At 36.7% G+C, this 18,355-nt stretch overlaps 2 protein-coding genes and 1 pseudogene across 2 annotated transcripts; all 3 read left to right on the forward strand.

Annotated features, from left to right (window-relative positions):
- The first annotated feature begins 2,181 nt into the window (after nucleotides 1-2,181).
- Nucleotides 2,182-6,741, forward strand: LOC113286376. Its single transcript, XM_026535009.1, has 9 exons — nucleotides 2,182-2,315; nucleotides 2,582-3,560; nucleotides 4,300-4,348; nucleotides 4,477-4,775; nucleotides 4,879-5,015; nucleotides 5,094-5,217; nucleotides 5,454-5,826; nucleotides 6,198-6,290; nucleotides 6,395-6,741. Exons 2-9 carry the CDS (start codon nucleotides 2,977-2,979, stop codon nucleotides 6,428-6,430), a joined length of 1,695 nt encoding a protein of 564 aa, XP_026390794.1. The 5' UTR covers nucleotides 2,182-2,315; nucleotides 2,582-2,976; the 3' UTR covers nucleotides 6,431-6,741.
- An 841-nt stretch (nucleotides 6,742-7,582) lies between these two features.
- On the forward strand, nucleotides 7,583-8,395 carry LOC113291741. The gene is made up of 4 exons (XM_026541238.1): nucleotides 7,583-7,644; nucleotides 7,773-7,947; nucleotides 8,152-8,218; nucleotides 8,325-8,395. Exons 1-4 carry the CDS (start codon nucleotides 7,583-7,585, stop codon nucleotides 8,393-8,395), a joined length of 375 nt encoding a protein of 124 aa, XP_026397023.1.
- Nucleotides 8,396-8,445: 50 nt separating this feature from the next.
- Nucleotides 8,446-10,004, forward strand: LOC113291742 (annotated as a pseudogene).
- The last annotated feature ends 8,351 nt before the right edge of the window (nucleotides 10,005-18,355 follow it).

The following is an 18,355-nucleotide window of genomic DNA, read 5'->3' on the forward strand; positions in this document are numbered from 1 at the left end:
TTTTCTGAGACTATCTTATATCCCATAGCTTCCAAAGTTTCGAGTGAAATCAGATTCTTCTTTATGGCAGGTACAAATCTTACCTCCTTCAGTTTTCTAACCATACCATCATGCATCTTGATACGAACACTACCAATCCCAATCACCCTGCAGGTATGATTGTTTCCCATACGTACTTCTCCATCAAGCTGATGGTGTTATAAATAGAACCAGTCCGATATGGACATATATGATACGTTGCTCCAGTATCTAATACCCATGTACTATCTATAATAGTAAAAGCTGATGGTGTCATAGTTAGCGAGAAATCAGAAGCATCATCTTATTCTTCATTACCTTTAGCAATGTTCACCTCGGTATTACTATTATCTCCTTCTCTTGCCTTACGCTTGGTATAATCCTTAACCCAATGACCAAAGTCATGGCACCAAGCACACTCATCTTTCTGCAGTCGCGTTCTACTCTTAGAACGTCCTCTACCTTTACCATAACCACCATTTTTATTTCTCTTGCCTGATGAACGACCTCTTGCAAGAAGAAAATCATTATTAGCTTCACTTACAAGGTCTTCACGATCCATCTTCCTGAACTCCTCACTACGCAATGTTGTAGTGACCTCAGCGTATGTCATCTTATCCTTGCCATGCATTAAAGCTTTAATCACGGGTTCATACTTTTCAGGAAGATAGTTTATCAAACACAAAGCTTGTTCCTCGTCGTTGATCTTCTCATCGTAGTTAACCAACTCAGCAAGAAGTTTATTATATGAATCTAGGTGCTCGGTTAGGGTTGCACCTCTCTTCATGTTATAACGATACAAATTCCTTTTAAGATGTATCTTATTGGCCACGTTTTTCACAAGGTATTCCTTCTCTAGATTTTCCCAGAGATCCTTAGCTGAAGTATCGTGCTGATAATTAACTCTTATTGCAGTTGCTAAACACCCTCGTATCGAAGCAAGACATAATTTATTCATCTTGTTCCACTGCTTATCAGACATCTCCACTGGCTGACCTTCTAGAGCTTCTTCTAGGTCAAGATGAACAAGAGCATCCATTACGTCTGTTTTCCATAAACCAAAGTTATTGGTTCTTGTGAAATTTTCTACCTTGAGTTGTGATATATGTGAATGAAGTATTTCTTCTTTTGTTTCTTTATCTTTACTTGTGGACTCCGAATGTTCTCCTAAAGGATCTTTCGTATCAACTGGTTTATCTCCGTCAACCATTGTTCTTAAACAATTAAATATAGATAATAAAAAAAAACAGAACCTTTGAGATTAGTATTACCTCAAGCAATCTTCAGAAAAAAACTTTCACTTCAACTTCAATATGAGTAACCCATATCCAAGAGCGTCTCCTTGCTCTGATACCAATTGTTGCGCCAAAGCCTGCGGAATCGTTAGGTTTGCACTACTACGAGGTATCTCAATACCGCCAAGAACACAATCACATACACAAGAAGAACAAGTATTTAACGAGGTTTAATTCTCGGGAAGGAATAAGCAATTTTATATATCACCGTATAGGTTGGAATATACAAAGCCTTTAGACGAGAAGAAGATAACTCTTACTTAGTTTTGGTGTGTATTCTCTAGTCCTCTCTATGGCTATTTATACACATCAATAGGAGTGGACACATTCCTTAACAAGGAATACCTTCCTACGAGTATAGGGTTTCCTAATCTTAGCTCTAAGAACAAACCTCTTAAGCTTTTATACTCAGGACACAAGTACTTGATTTCCTTAACCAACTAGATTTCCTAATCTAGTCCTTGACCATCCTACCAACAGATACAAGGATAATTACTCTGTTTTTACCAAATCAGTCAGATGTATGCATATTATCTAGAAAATGATCAACGATTTTGACGTCGTGAGCAGGAAGGGTTTACACACTATCTAAAAAATGATCAGCGTGGCCAAATCATTATGTCTCATTCGCGGAAGGCACATGAGAGGTTGAGCTCAGGTCTTCTATCCTAGTGACCCATATAGTAAGAGGTTTACAACAGTGGATTCGGGTGTGGGAATCCGAACCATCCTTTTTTTCTTTTCTTTTTTGTTTTAGTAAGGGTTATCATGACCCGTTTTTACCGTCTAGTGAGCCCCCAATTGTCCCTGCTTGAAGCCCAGATTCTTAAATTGACCTATGACTATGCTCTTTTTCCTCGAGCAGCACGAGAGCAACACCACTCCAGTCTCTTCTTCCCGCAAGCAGAAGTGCTTCTTTACTTTCTTTTTCAGCACCGTTGTTCTTATCTTCTTCTCGTACATCACCACCATAGCCTTCATCTACTTCTTGGATTTATACAGGTAAGGGAGAGAGTTTGGAAATGAGTTTGGTAATGGAAGTTGTGTTAGAATACTACCCAAAATTGAAACATAGGGTTTAAGGGGAAATTTTTGGGTTTTTTTTCCTTTCTAAACAGGGCTAATTAGAAAAATGTGGTGGTGTTATGAACTGGCTTTTATATGATTTTGAGTTTTTATAATTGTAATTGTTTAATTTTGAATTTTAGCCAATTAGGGTTTTTAATTGGTGATCACTGTTATATTAAAATGGTGACTACTTTTTGCAGGGCATGGATACTGCTGATGAATCGCAGGGGATGTCGGATATGCCTGTTGGATTGAAGTGGAAAGAGCTAGTCAAGGAATATTTGATTATGCTTTCTACTTGGGATGATGGTAGTTTTACGAGGAATTGTATGTCTTATCTAGTGTAGATAATGGCAGTTTAGTTTTAGAAAGCGTTGAAACTTTCGATCATCTCCGGGGTGTTTCAACAACTTTCAACGCCACTTCCACTGGAGTTCTACACTGTCATGGTGGAGAAGGTAAAAATGGCAGAGCAACTAGCCAAAACTTATCTTATGATCTAAGAACGAAAGAGTGGTCTAGACTTTTGAACGAGCTCCAAACGCCTAGGTGCCATCATGTATCCTTTTCTCCGATAACTTCAGATTGTTTTATCATGGGAGGTAGCAATACAAGTCTTTTAGAACACTTTACTTTGGGGCATAAATCAATTTTTATTCACCCAACACAAGATAAGTTTGATGGTTTGACCAGTTTAATGGTATCTTCATTTGCGTATAATTCCGGCAACAAAGAGATTTATATGTGGTGTAATGGTGATAGGCATCTTATGTACGACATACCGAACAGAAAATGGGTTGATGCTTCTAGAACTTCTTCACAGATGTTTGCTAAGTCTCCGGACAATGTGGAGTCTCCTATAATAAGAGGCTGTATGATTTCAGTGGTTAACAATCAATTCTGGCTCTTCAAACTTTCCAGTAATGATTGGTCAGAAGGAATTCAGCTTCCTTCTCCTCTAAAAGCCAGGGAGAGAATCCATCTTTCACTTTTTGGGAAAAATGTTTTATGTGTGTTGTATGTTTGCACGAAGGGAAAGCTAAATTGCTATATATATGAAGTTGGGAACAAAGAATTTTCATTGGTTAATGGCGGTATATACACTTTATCAAAAAAAGTTACAGATGGTAAAACATACGACGTTTTGGAAGCATCACACTTATCAACTGCATCATCTTTGTAAGTATCTCTTCTTTTGTACCATATGGTCATGGTGTGGCCATCTCCTATCTGATGAAATAGTCCTTTTGAATATAAGCTGCTGCCTTCTTATATACCCCTGTATGTTTTGCTTTGGTTTGAAGAAGTTGAGTGAATCTGCATTATAGATTGGGATGGTACTTTTGTAAACACATTTGGGCTCAAATTGATACGTGGTCTTCACTCGTGTGAGTAGGAGAGCCCGATTATAGAGTATCTGCTTGTTCTTATGCCTAGGCCACCTTAGGAAATTGGTTTTGTCAGAGTTTCCCTATTGATTCTATGCAATTTCCTTGAAGTAGAATCATGACCACAATAGAATATTCTCTTTATCTGGTTTGTTTTGGTGTGTGCATGCATGTGGAGGAAAAGTTGTTTGCATAATGTTATTGGTGGTTGGTTCTAGGCAAGTTTTGAGTAGAGTGAGTCTACCCATAGGATAAAAGGACTTCATTTTAAACCTTGCCACTTTCTATTCAGCCCATGTGACAGTGCTGTATGTAGCTCTTGAGTTTTTTCCTTGAGCGAATACTACACTTAGATAGGATGGTGGTAACTGAAAATACGAATATAAACTTGGATAGTAAAAAATATCAAGTTCCCATCCTGCCACTTCCTTTTTTCATGTTTACCCTTATATAATTGATAGTCAAAATACTATCAACTTTGATTTCTCCTTTGTAACTGAACTTTTATTTATGTTTTTCTTCTCCTCAAGATATTTGATGAAGACTAAAAGGGAATCAAATAAGATAGACAAAATTCAGGTATTTATTTGCTTTACATTTTCTCTTATCAGTAACCAAATTTTATATCTACCTGAGTAATTGTAATTAGTTTATATCTTTTGGATGAAATACAAATTATCTAATACTAATTTACTGTGTTTGAGTAGAACATGGAGTTGAACTTCCACTCCACAGGTGTTAAAAACCAGTACTGTATCAGAATGCCAGAAGACAAGGATGATATGTTAGGTCGAAGTTTTAGTCTTTTGTTTAAAAATAAGGTGCAGCATAGTATCAACCACTCAAAATTTCTTCCAGCCATAATTCCTAGTGATGGGAAGAGGCCATGCATGCATGAAGGATGGAGTGTACCGTTAGGAACTGTGCTTAAAGATAAAGATTTGTGGATTCATAATTCTGTTCGCAATCAATATGAAATGTCTGGATTATGGAATACCATCACATTGTAAGTATTTTTGTTTGTCAGCCGTTAAAAAGTATAATATCGTATGTCATATAAGTTTAGTGAAGTATCTAAATTGTTACATTGATGATTGAAAATAATGCAGAAAGCTACTGAAGATACTTGTTTCACACAAGAAACAAGGTCGCTGGATAAAAGGTATAAATAGATGGAACATAGTTTTTCAGGAACATGACAAGCAATTCATGAATCCACAGTCGATAGATTGTCTGGTTTTGTCAGGTATGCTACTTGAGTTTCATATTTGGAATTAAGTCATGCTCAAAAAGAATTCTACTCACACTGTGTTGCTGGTTTCAGCGGAAGCATCCGAAGACACAATATTTAAGTCCCTGGCAACATTGATTGAATCTACGATTACCTTTAACATAAATTGTTTGGGTCCAAATATCAGAACTTTACTGAACTGTCTTCATGAACAGAGGTACGATTTTGTGGATCTGTAGATTTTTTTTAAAATTGTTTGTTTATTAGAATCTCATAAGGTATTTTACATTAAACATTTGTCTACTGTATATGAAAGTCCTATCACTTTTGATGTTTTTTTAATAAAATTGAATGAAAATAAATATTGTTTATTAGAATCTCATAAGGTATTTTACATTAAACATTTGTTACTGTAATGAAACTCTTATCACTGATTCACTTTTGATCTTTTAGTCCTTATAGCCAGAGTATGATTCGTCAAAAGAAGTGGAAATACCTGCTTGGGCATCCGTCATTTATGACATCGGATGAAAATGTTAGCTCTTTGATCCAAATAAGAGATACATTACGCGGGGATAAAGCTATTGATCTCAAAGTTCAGTTGAAGGAGCTTGCGGGTGAGTCATATGTCTCAACTGGGAATTGGAATAGCTTGATCCTACAAAATGGCATTCCAACGTTTATCAAGGAACGTGTGAATTTGTTGATAAAAAATGAACTCAAGGATGCGAGTGGAAAACCTGTTACTTATGATATGTCACAAGTGTCGGGAGTGATCAAATTTCTGAGGGACACTCTTGAGCATGCCAATGACAATTATAAATCGGTAAGTCAGTAGTTAACTCTATTCTAGTTTATTTATTTGTTCTATGTGCTATTTTGTCTGCGGTCTCCATCTAGAAAACCACTTATACTGCCCTCCTCGAATTACAAAACATGATTTATAGACCCCCAAACCCAGCTCAAATTGGTCATGTGACAAACTTGTCAACCCATTTAGCCTTATTGCAATTTTAGCGAACTCGATTAAGGTTGAGCCGTTTAAACTGGGTTTCAACTCAGTACAACTAAAAAACCCAATCTGTTGTTGAGTTGGAAACTGAGTGTCTCTTTCTTTCACAGCAAAGTTTTCCTTTTTGCATAATCTGATATAACCAGTTAGATCAATAAATCATACATGATGTGCTTTAATAACAGATGCGAGGTCATGCTTTCTATACTAATGAAGATTATGCAACCGGCATTAACTCGGTCGCTCCAGGATTACTACCATATTACTTCAATTATCATGTAAGTGGTTGTATACTAATTTATATGAGTTATGCATGTTATCACTTATAACTTGTTCATTTTATTGTTTTGTTTGGGTTAAGTTTTAGTTATTTTAATTACAGGGTAGCTTGAGGGCACGCTACGAGAAGGCATTTTGAGTGATATGTTGTATGCTAAGAGTGACAGTTGACAACCGGCAAACACTTTTTTGAGTAGACGTTTTGAGTGATGGAAGAACTTCGCAAAACTTTCTGCAGAACCAATTAAATGACCTAAAGTGATGGTGTAGTTATTTGTTGTTGATTTTGCTAAAAATATTTTGAATTGTTTGTGTTGTTTGCTATGTGAATGCGCTGATTACCTTCCTTCTTATAACTCTGCTATAACTATTAAAGGCTTAAGTCTTCAAGTGGACTATGATCTTATTGTCTTTAATGGCATTACTGTGTAATAGTGCTACCAAGTTGATTATGCCCTTTTTGTCTATACGAATCGTCTGTGAACAAAGTTGCACACTAAGAGCTGTCATTGCTAAGGTTATGTTGAATTATTACTGTTGTTTGATGTGAAAATGTGCAGGTTTAATCTGATGAAGTTTATGGGTTTTGCTTAAGGCATTGAAAAAGATTTACACCATGTTTGTTTACTCCTGACTCATCTGAGTCGTCTGGATCTGAATCATCTGGATCTGAGTGAAATCACCTGACTCATCTGGATCTGAGTCGATATGTTTGTTTTGAGTCAGATCTGACTCATCTGACTCGGGAATAAGTGAGTCAGTGGTTTGGTCCCATGAGTCAGGGGTATTTTGTTACCTGACTCAAATGAGTCCGAGTCAGGGGTTATGTCTGAGTCAAAGGTCGAGTCAGATCTGACTCAAAATGGAAAACAAACGGTCTGACTGCTGATTCGGTCCGAGTCAGGGGTTGACTCAGATTCAGACGCCGAGTCAGCTGCAAACAAACAAGTTCTTAGTGTCATTTATTGTGTGAAAAAGCAGGTCGAATCTGATAACATCACTTATCATGATATTACCTTTTTGTTTATATAAAGAGTCTCTCTACTTAGGTTGACTATTGGAGAAGTATAATTTGCTTACTTCATTGTATGCACTATTTTAGCACCTATTATTGCTGTGTTGGAGTCTATAGAGATTGCAGGGTTGAAATGATCCTGAACAAATTCGGGAAGAGTACTGTAGCTCTATGAAGGGTCATCATGATTATTTTGATTGTTTTAGTTGGAGATCAATGAGTGGAAGAATCACATCATTTTGTTATTCCTCGTGTCGTGGTTGGTTCTCCCAAGAAATGCAGTTTTTCCTCTTGGAGCTTCCATTTGATTTATTTGCTATTACTGTTCTTGTCAAAAGGTAAGGCTAATCAATAATTCTGCCACCTAACAAAATCATTGTAGGAACGAGGATTGAATCAATTGATTGTAGGAATTAGAATTGAGCTACTTAATTCTTTCGTAACAGCCACCAATGTGTTCTTGAAGATGTGCCGGGACTAGATGGCCATTTGGGGAACCCTTGTCTACCTGTGCCAGAGTTAGCACTGGTCAGGTCCTATTGTCTATTCGTTGCAAGGGTACCAATGGCAACAATGATCAGGAGGCCCCTCGTTTAGCCAAGTTTAAGTTCCTTGTATATCATCATTGTCTGCAGGAAGTGGTATGATTTTCACCAGTAGTATATCCAGTTTATTTAGTAAAATATATAGAGCGGCGAAAACTCCTTCCAGTCTTCGGTAGATATGTAATTTATAGCTATTCGTGCATCTTTATTGTTGGATTATTCTAATTTATTCTGTCAGAGGGCTTGTTGTTTTCCGAATTTAGGATCTAATTTGCTGACCCTTGTTATTATATTCTCTAGGGGATTATCAGAATTCAGCCATACGACCCATACTTATCATGTGAGGTGGAAGTCAGAGTCCTACTCTGTAGGTTGTGTTGTTTAAGCTGTCATAAGTATCCACTTTATTAAGACTGAAGCTTGCTTTCTCAATTGACCTTGAATTAGTTAATTTTGAGGATCCTTGTAATTAGTGTCAGGATTTAGTAAAGAATTTGGAGTTGCTGATAGCGATGTACGTGAATTTCACGTAGTTTTTGTTTGACTAGATGTGATACCACAACTGGAACTTGGAAAGCCTAACAATAAACGAAAGCCGGATAACCGTATGAAACAGAAATTACAGAGGTAATATTGTTCGTTCGTTCATTTATGTTGAGTCAGCTGCTTGTTTATGAATTAGAGGAACTTTAGGTTGTTTTTGAAGAACTTTGTAATTGATCTTATAACATAGTTCTAGCGTAAGAAACAAGGGTTTTTGATGAACTTTGTAATTGAAAATTGCTCCTTGGAAGCTTGGATCTAGGGTTTTTACTTGTGCTCATGTTGATCTCAATAGGAGGAATTCGGATGTTTTAGGATAGAAAGAAAAAAAAGGTTAATAATATGTATTTATGCATCCTGTAGCATGTTTGTTGCCATTGAGAATCGTACTCATCATTTAAACTAGTATGGACGTATGGTTAAGAACAATCATCACTCTTCTGGAATCAAATACCGAATAATAAGAGGATTATTAAGAATTTTACTGCATTTATTGATAAAACGTTCCATCCACTTCGTAATTAGATACATTCAGCCCACTTCGCAACAAATTACAGCGTGGGTTGATCGAGATTTAGTAATCTATACATAATGATCCTGCCTTAAAGACAAGTGGAAATTTCCGTACTGTCATCTCATTATCTTTTTCAAGTTCCATGGTATAATATTGTGTGCCGTGCTGTTGGTTGAAGGTTAGGTACTCTTTATACCCGTCTCTGTATTAATTTCTGCAACAATGTCCGACTCTCGAGAAACTGAGAAGAACATCAGGATCTGGAGGGTAAAGAATTTGATCAGAGAATTAGAATCTGCAAGATGCAACAGCACCAGCATGATTTCTCTTATAATGCCTCCGCATAATCAGCTGGCTCGAGTTACTAAGATGTTTGGTTAATAAATTTGGTAGTGCTTCGAATATTAAGAATGAGGTTAACTGTCGGTCTGTGCTGGGAGCCATTACTTTTACTCACCAGAGGTTGAAGCTTTACAATAAAGTTCCACCGGATGGTTTAGTTTCTGTATACTGGAATCGTTGTGCGTGGCAATGGGAAAGAGAAGAAGGTGACCATTGGCTTTGAAACTTTCAAGCCCACCACTGAGTCGTAGTATCTTTGTGACACAAATTCCACACAGAGGCTCTTAATTGACTATTTGAGTCTGATGATAAGTTTGGTTTACAGTGATGGATGGGAATGAGTCACATTACACGTGAAGTTCTTCACGAATTCACTGTTGATCTCCCAAATAAGCATGGGCAGCGAGGACAGTCCGTTCCACTCGTCTTTGAACAAAGGAATGCCGCAATGCACGAAGAAGACTGCTGATTTAGCTATGCAGATCTACACCAATCCAGCCACCAGTCAGCCAAATGTCTCAGGGTTAATTCTCCCTAGCTCTGCTGATATTGAGACAGAATTGAGTCAGTCTGGCATGTTTGATCCTTGTTTGCAAGCTAATATATTGAATGTTGTGGATGTTTCTATGGTGTTGAAAATGGGTTCAATTAAGCAGTTAAGCCCGCTTCAGAAAATCTTGCCAGTGTAAAGTTAGTCCAAGAGCACAGAGTTAAAAGTTCAAACAGTCTCTCCTTAATTGGTTTGGGAAAATAATCGTTTAGTCCTTTTTTGGGTGATCCCAAATCAGTTTAGTCCTATGGGAAAACTCGTTTACTGTTTGGTCCATAATTATTTAAAAATATTAAATGGGCGAAAGTAACTTTCCGTGTTAATATCTACTTATTTTTTTGTAACAGTTCATTCCAGAAATGAAGTCCATATAAAAACCTAAAAAAACAGACTTCATTCCAGAAATGAAGTCCATATAAAAACCTAAAAAAACAAACTTCGTTCCAGAAATGAAGTCCATATAAAACTTCATTTTCTTCATCGTCTTCATCATTCTTCAACATCAGCAACAACTTCAACACGAGCAACAAACATCAACAGAGTTTGATAATGAACAGCAACACGAGCATCAAAACATCATCTTCATCTTCAAACAAAATCATCAACATAATCTTTATCATCTTCAATAACAACAACACATCATTCTTCATCGTCTTCATCATTCTTTAACAGCAGCAGCAGCAGCAGCAGAGAAAAAGAATTTCGAGAGGTTTTTATATGGACTTCATTTCTGGAATGAAGTCTGTTAAAAAAACAGACTTCATTCCAGAAATGAAATCCATATAAAACTTCATCATCTTCATCGTCTTCATCATTCTTCAACATCAGCAACAACTTCATCGTTTTTCAAAACAACAACAACAACAAACATCGTCTTCAACTAATATTTATCATCTTCAATAACAACAACACATCATTCTTCACCGTATTCATCATTCTTGAACAACAGCAGCAACAGAGAAAAAGAATTTCAAGAGGTTTTTATATGGACTTCATCTTCTTCATCGTCTTCATCATTCTTCAACATCAGCAGCAACTTCATCATTTTTCAAAACAACAACAAACATCATTCTTCAACTACTCTTTATCATCTTCAATAATATTTCTGGAATGAAGTCCATATAAAAATTCATCTTCTTCATCATTCTTTAACAGCATCAACAGCAGAGAAAAAGAATTTCGAGAGGTTTTTATATGAACTCATTTCTGGAATGAAGTCCATATAAAACTTCATCTTCTTCATCGTCTTTATCATTCTTTAACAACAGCAACAACAACAAAGAAAAATAATTTCGAAAGGTTTTTATATGGACTTCATTTCAGGAATGAAGTCCATATAAAACTTCATAGTCTCCATCGCCTTCATCATTCTTTAACAGCAACAGCAACAGAGAAAAAGAATTTCGAGAGGTTTTTATATGGACTTCATTCCAGAAATGAAGTCCATATAAAACTTCATCGTCTTCATCATTCTTCAACATCAGCAACAACTTCAACACGAGCAACAAACATCAATAGAGTTTGATCAAGAACAACAACACGGGCAGCAAAACGTCATCTTCATCTTCAAACAACATCATCAACAAACACATAAAAACCTAAAAAAACATCATCTTTGCAAAATCGTCACATCATCTCTGCAAAATCTTCATCGTCGTATGTAAAATCATCATCGTCGTCTGCAAATCTTCATCGTTTTTGTTTCTTGTTCTACAAAATTAAAACCCTAGAAAAAAAGAAAAGTAGATCTGGAAAAAAAGATGAGAGAGAAAGTAAATATGGAAATGATTTATTTTCTCTTGATAATTGAATTAATATGGGCCAAAGGATATTTTTGTCCCTACCAAACGAAAATTACATCATGCATGACGTCACCGTAGGACTAAACCATTATTTTTAGGACCAAACAATAATTTATATTTCCAAAAAGGACTAAACAGACAGTTGACTGACTCAACTGGACTAGACTCATCCTAATATATTATATCTAGGACTATATGGTATTTCCTACAATTGGTTTTGCAACTGAAGATAAGCAGTTTGGTTGTGCTCTTAATATTTCACCAATATATTTCAAGGGATCCCATTTTTGGAGGTTACGGTTGTATCGGGGAAGTTCCCCACTATCAACCTGGTATTAGGAGTTTAGGACATCGACGAGTTGTCTGAGGAAGAATACAGGGTAGACTCCCGCCCGAAGCAATTAATAACCATTATCCAGATACCAGTGCAGGAAAAGAGGTGGAAAAGTCTGTACTGGCAGCAGCAGCACTCACTGCTGGAGTCGTTGTCAGTTTCCGTTCACTCCCTAAGATTTGTAGGTTACTTCGTTAGCTCATAATTTTGGGTATTCTTGTTTGCTTTAAAGGAGCAAATAATAGGAAGGTGATTTCACAGGGTACTTTATGGGAGCATAAAAGGAAGGTAATTTCTCAGTCAAATGGCTATATAAGAGGAGGTTGGAGGAGAAAAACATGAATTTTATATTTTCATTATGTTATTTTTAGTTTACGCATAGCACTGCATATTAAGTTTGGAATCCTAAGATTCCTTAGTGCACTTTTGGCAGGTCGGCGTGGAAAGCTATTATGAGACATTCAATTTTGGGAACATTATCTATATACCCCTATTATGAGGTTCATTGAAATATACACTCACCAACTTAAATTATATCCCTAAGATTAATACATTACTAAAATACCATTTTTTATAGTGTATATACAAAATCACTACCACTAAACAAAAACACAAAATACTACCTCTACCACCACCACTACCAACCACCACCACTAACTGTCAACTACCACCAACACCGACATCGACACCGACACCATCACTGTCGACCACCCACCACCACCACCATCGCTGCCAACCACCACTGACGACAACCACCATCACCGCCAACAACCACTACCACTGTCCACCGCCGTCTCCGTCCACAATCGCCAACCACCAGTACCACCAACCACCGGGAACCACTACCACCACTGTCGACCACCACCGCCACCACCACCACCATGTGGAGTCAACTTGCCGAAGTTGTCTCCAAATATGAGCCAACTAGCTCAAGTTGTTTCGAAAGTGGAGGCAACTGGCACAAGTTATCTCCAATAGTCCAATTGAATGAAGACACCTCACTCAAGTTGTCTCCGAATCTGATGCAACTAGTTCAAGTTGTCTTCAAAAATGAAAGCAACTAGTCCAAGTTGTCTCCAAAAAAAAAATATTATACACAAATGAGTGAACATAGTGTGAGTGGAACGCACATCTTGTGACATATAGTCAGTTGATGCATGACAGATATAACATGCATATAAAAAACTGCAATTGCACCAGTACCATCACCTCACACTTCATAACTCAGCCATAATCATAACCTGCAGCTCCATGCCTTCCACTTATTCCATCTCCAACTGCAACTGCAACTGCGCCAGTACATCTTCAAGAAAAACTGCTAAACCTCCATATTATTACATCAATACCAGCTGCAATGTTAACTCTGAACATACATCTATCCTTGCATCTCAATTCTTGATATGCAAACCACCAACACCTTCATATTATTACAGTAACAAATTCATAACCATTCTTTCCCAGCTTCATCTCAACTGCAACACTGCACCAGCTCCAACATCGCTCCACATTCCACCTGCAACTTCCAGTTTCAACACACAAACCTGCACATCATATCCGACAGCAATGTCCACCTTCAATAACTCAATCAAACCAACATCATATGAATTTTCAGACTCAGCCACTATCCCAGCAAACTGCACCACCAGTACCAGCCATTTGCATCTTGTCACACAACTGCAACACCAGAGTCAACCACCAGTGACAACCACCTGCAATTGCATCTTCACCTGTACAACCATTTTCTGCAGCTTCATAACCAATACCATACAAGCAACATACATTCAATTTCTAACTCTTGCAACAAAAACCAAACCATTTCTTCATACATCTACCAGACCCATAACTCCATCATTATAGATCCTCGTGCAATTTCATACATACCTAGCCATCTATAACATCAAACAGATTCGTCGTAACAATGATATCTCATGTCACAATCCCGGGGCTTAAGAAACCCTCCTTCAATAATGCCAATTAGTTATAGCTGCTACTTTTCCTGTTACAATCTAAAGCTTAGTTTTCATAGTATCAGACAGAAATTCTTGCTCCTCATCAGAAATCAACCGAACTACCATTCCAACTCATATACAAATTATCTTCATAACCTCACACCACATTTCATTAACACAAACAGTTTCAATTCGACATAAATTCAACCTTGTTATCAAGACAAAAGCTGAACATATATGAAAGAATTTAGGGATAGATGGTGCTGTGGTGGTGGATTATAGTTAATTAAAATCAAAACCTAAATAAAGAAATCAAGTAGCGAATCGTACATGTTTAATAATGAACAATTTGCACCTCAATTTATCGAGATAGGCAAAGAAATCAAGTTGCCGTTGAATCAACACAAACAGATCTTCCAAAATCTTTGCAACCAGATTTAAAATCATAAACATTGAATTATTTGGATTCAATGAATCGAACATGCAAAGATCTTTCTGAATTTTCGTTGAAATTACGAAATCAAAAACCAAAAAACCAGATCTATCGATCTTTGAATCTGTTAAATCAATCTTTTACTTAAGAAGATGAAAAACAATTAGTCGCCAGTTGAAATCGAACTTGCAAAGGAGACGGTGGCGACGGGTATTGGTGATGGCAGAGGCGGGGTGGTGGTGATGGCAGAGGCGGTCGTGGTGGTGATGCAGAAAGAGAAGATGAGAAGACAGAGAATTGTTTCTCAAATCTGAAATTAAAATTAGAAAAATAATACATTTAGAGAGGGTATTAGTGAAGGCACACTCATATGAAGGGTATATATAACATTCCCATTTCAATTTTCTTGAAATTTATCGTGATAATTGGTTGATGATGGAGTTTTGGTTAATAAAAATTTTGGTTAAATTTTTTATTATGAGATAAGTTCAAAGTTAAAGATGGACTTTTGGTTAAATTCTGGCATGATATTTGGTTTTATGAGCATTCAATTAAAACTTGTTACCCTAATCTTTTTGCTTTGACAAGGGCAAAGCATTTATCTGTAGAGCTGCACAAGACCCGGTCTGAAATCGGTGTACCGGCCCGGAACCGAAAGTACCGGACTCGTACCGAACCAGAACTGGAGTAGCCGGGACAAGTACCGGTTCCTAAAACTAAGAACCGGAGTAGGCCGGTACTGGTACTGGTTCTAGAGTGAGTCCCGGTCTGTACCGGTCCATATATCCCGGTTAATCATAGCCTTAGATCTTTTTAGGAATCTTACATCCTGACCGTCCCTATCCCTAGGTATAACCTATCCCTAAAATACACTGGTTTCAGGAGATGAACGTTATTAGCCATCATCCCTGATTCGTCGTCTGACTTCTAACTCAGTTGAATACTACTTGGTTTCTCTAGTATCAACTACATACGAAACTGCATCACCGGAACGATTCAGGATGAATATAAATCTCTAATGATGGTACATTCAAATAACTCTCTTCAAAAAAAATCCTTCTCAATCTGGATTGGAGTTAAAGAAGTTCTACAAAGAGGACAAGTTATTTGGTTATGAATCATCCAACGACCTAAACAACTTCCCTGGAAAATATGACTGCAATTTACTAATGGTTTTATTTCATCTCCGTTCTCACATTCACATAGACAAATTGAACAGCTATCTTGATCATGCACGTTAATTTTACCTGCTAAAATCAATTCCTCAAGTTTCACAGCCGGTAGAGCTGCTATAATGAGATTGGCTGATGCTACAACCAACTGATCAGATTCTGTCTGCGGATACATAACTTCTTCTGTATCAGTGAATTTGCCGAAACCCATAATTTGAAGAAAGAAGATGATGAATATCTTGATGATACTTAAAATTTAACACATCAGTACAATAAAGTTTGGAATTTTAGGGTTCCTCGCAGACATGATGGACATTGGCAACATTGCACAAACAATGTCAAACAGATACATACATATTGTATTCTTTGTTTCTTTGCAGCACAGATAACAAGTAGATATGGTTGATTGGCTGTTGCCTGTTACAGTGTTGCTGGATATTTCAAAATTCAGGTAAAGAACCGGTACCGGAGTGGAACCGGACCGGTATTACCGGTACAGGTACAAGTCCAGGTACAGGTACAGGTATAGGTACTCGAAATGAGGTACCGGTCAACTCCAGGTACAGGTACCGGTTCCAACAGAAAACCGGACTGAACCAGCCCATGTGCAGATCTATTTATCTGTGGCTGAGTTTGGTGCTGGATTGCATAAACGCGGACCCGTAGATGCGGACATGGACATGATAAAATTCTTGAAAAACTAGAACGCGGACACCTATACACATATTTTATTTGTATATTATTTATATACAATCATGTATTTATACAATATGTTTTTTTTTGTGTATAAATTTCAAAAGAAAAGAAGAAATCATTTTTTTTATTGAGAAATTATGTCAATTGCCCAAATATTTTTAAAACATGGTTCTATTGGATGAGTAAAAATTAATATGAGTGAAATGGACACCAAAAAAATAACAAGAATGAATCTGGATTCATCCTGGCTTAAACTTAAAAAATAACGAGGGTGAAACTGGATGCATCCTGATGTAAATTAAAAAAATGAAAAAGTATTTGAAAATGAGTAGGATGAAATTGTTTACATCCTAGCTATTTTTACATTTTCGTCCATTTTAAAAGTATCAAATTTTACATGTCTTTTTCACCCAGGAATTGTCGTTATTGGATTAATTGACCAATTTTATGTTGTTTATTCGATATGAATCTATAATGTAATTAAGGCTGTTCGTGGTCGGTTTTGGTTCGGTTTCTAGCCAAACCAAAACCGAAACCAATACTATTGGTTTCTAAAAATCTAAACCAATCCATTAACCATTGGTTCAGTTTCCAAATGGTTCCAATTGGTTTCGGTTTGTCCTAGTGGTTTTTGGTTAACCAATAATTATGTCAAACCAAAAAAAAAGAAAATACACAAATTTACAGATAAAATAATCGTAGTTGCCGATAGTATTGGTTACACAAACTTACAAACAAAAATAAATAAATAAAAAAAAAATCAAGAATAGTTAAAGCTTACTCTAAATCTAGAGATCAAAAGAAGATATATAATATATCTTAATTTAGTTATTGACAAATAAAAAAGAAGGAAGACGGGAAGAAAAAATTCGAGTAGCAGCAGATGTAGTTGGGGGTGGAGAAGGGAGGCGACTGAGAGAAGGAGAAAGAGAAAGAGGGAGAGTATTATAATGAAATATTAGATTTAGGGTTTCTATTTACCCTCTAAATCAATGGGTATAATCTAATACTTGTAAATCAACGGTAGAAACTAAGTTTAAAAATTAATCGGTTTTCCAATGGTTTTTGGTTCGGTTTTAGAGGTCAAACCAAACCAAAACCAACACTATCGGTTTTCCACTTTCTACACCGTAACCAATCCATTAGTAAATGGTTCGGTTTGGTTTCTTCCTATTTGGTCTGGTTTGGTCCGGTTTCAGTGGAAAACCGAAACCATGTTCAGCCCTAAATATAATTAATTAATATTTCAATTATATTCCCTTAAGCTTGTTATCCAGTATTCTTATCGAAGGAATCGGTTTAATAATTAATGTAAATGTTTGTCTTTCTTAATTTAGTTAATAATAGTGAAAAAAAAAGAAGTTTAAATGAAAATGAAAAAGAAACGCGTCAAACCTGAGTCATTAGAGCGTCCAAACCCGACACGTGACAGACACGCAAATAGGTACGTCGGACACGCGTCGTGTCAGCGTCCCATGTGCGTCCGTCGGACGAGGACACAGCTTGGAAAATGAAGCGTCCGTGCAGCCCAGGTTGGGTATCATCATTGGTAATATTGTTTCTTGGAATCTTCATTTTTATAAAAGAATTAATGTTGCTGTAAGGGTTGAGTTTAATCTTCTACTAGCTGATTTGCACCCATTTAAGTTCAGTCTGAACCATAAGGATGAACTGTATTGGCCTTTAACTTCTAATAAGTGTTTTACAGTCAAATCAATCTATGACAGACTGTCTATGTAGGATATGACATAATATTTTGCCGTGTTCTGATTTATACGGATCTTAAAATGTCCTCCAAAAATTGGCTTTGTTATTTGGATTATTGCTTTCAACTAGGGATATGTTACTAAGAAGAAGAATTGAAGTGCCAGAGAATTGTCTTTCTGTGCTGCTCCAGAAACTGCATCTCATTTATTTATTCATTGTGAATTTGCTAAGTCAGTTTGGATATTTTGACAGCTAAGTTGAAGTGGCTCTATGCTATGCCTGAAGATGTTGTTCCTGCTCTTCAAGCATGGCAGCTCACTCTTTCTGATAAGGCTAAAAGTGATATTTGGAGACTTGTTTGGGTGACAATAATCTGGTGTTTATGGAAGGAAAGAAATAATAGAGTTTTTAATGATAATCCTAATCCTGCTGGAGCTGTTGCTCACAAGGAAATTTATGTTT

The sequence above is a fragment of the Papaver somniferum genome, chromosome 6 (assembly GCF_003573695.1).
Source record: "Papaver somniferum cultivar HN1 chromosome 6, ASM357369v1, whole genome shotgun sequence".
NCBI lineage: Eukaryota > Viridiplantae > Streptophyta > Magnoliopsida > Ranunculales > Papaveraceae > Papaver > Papaver somniferum.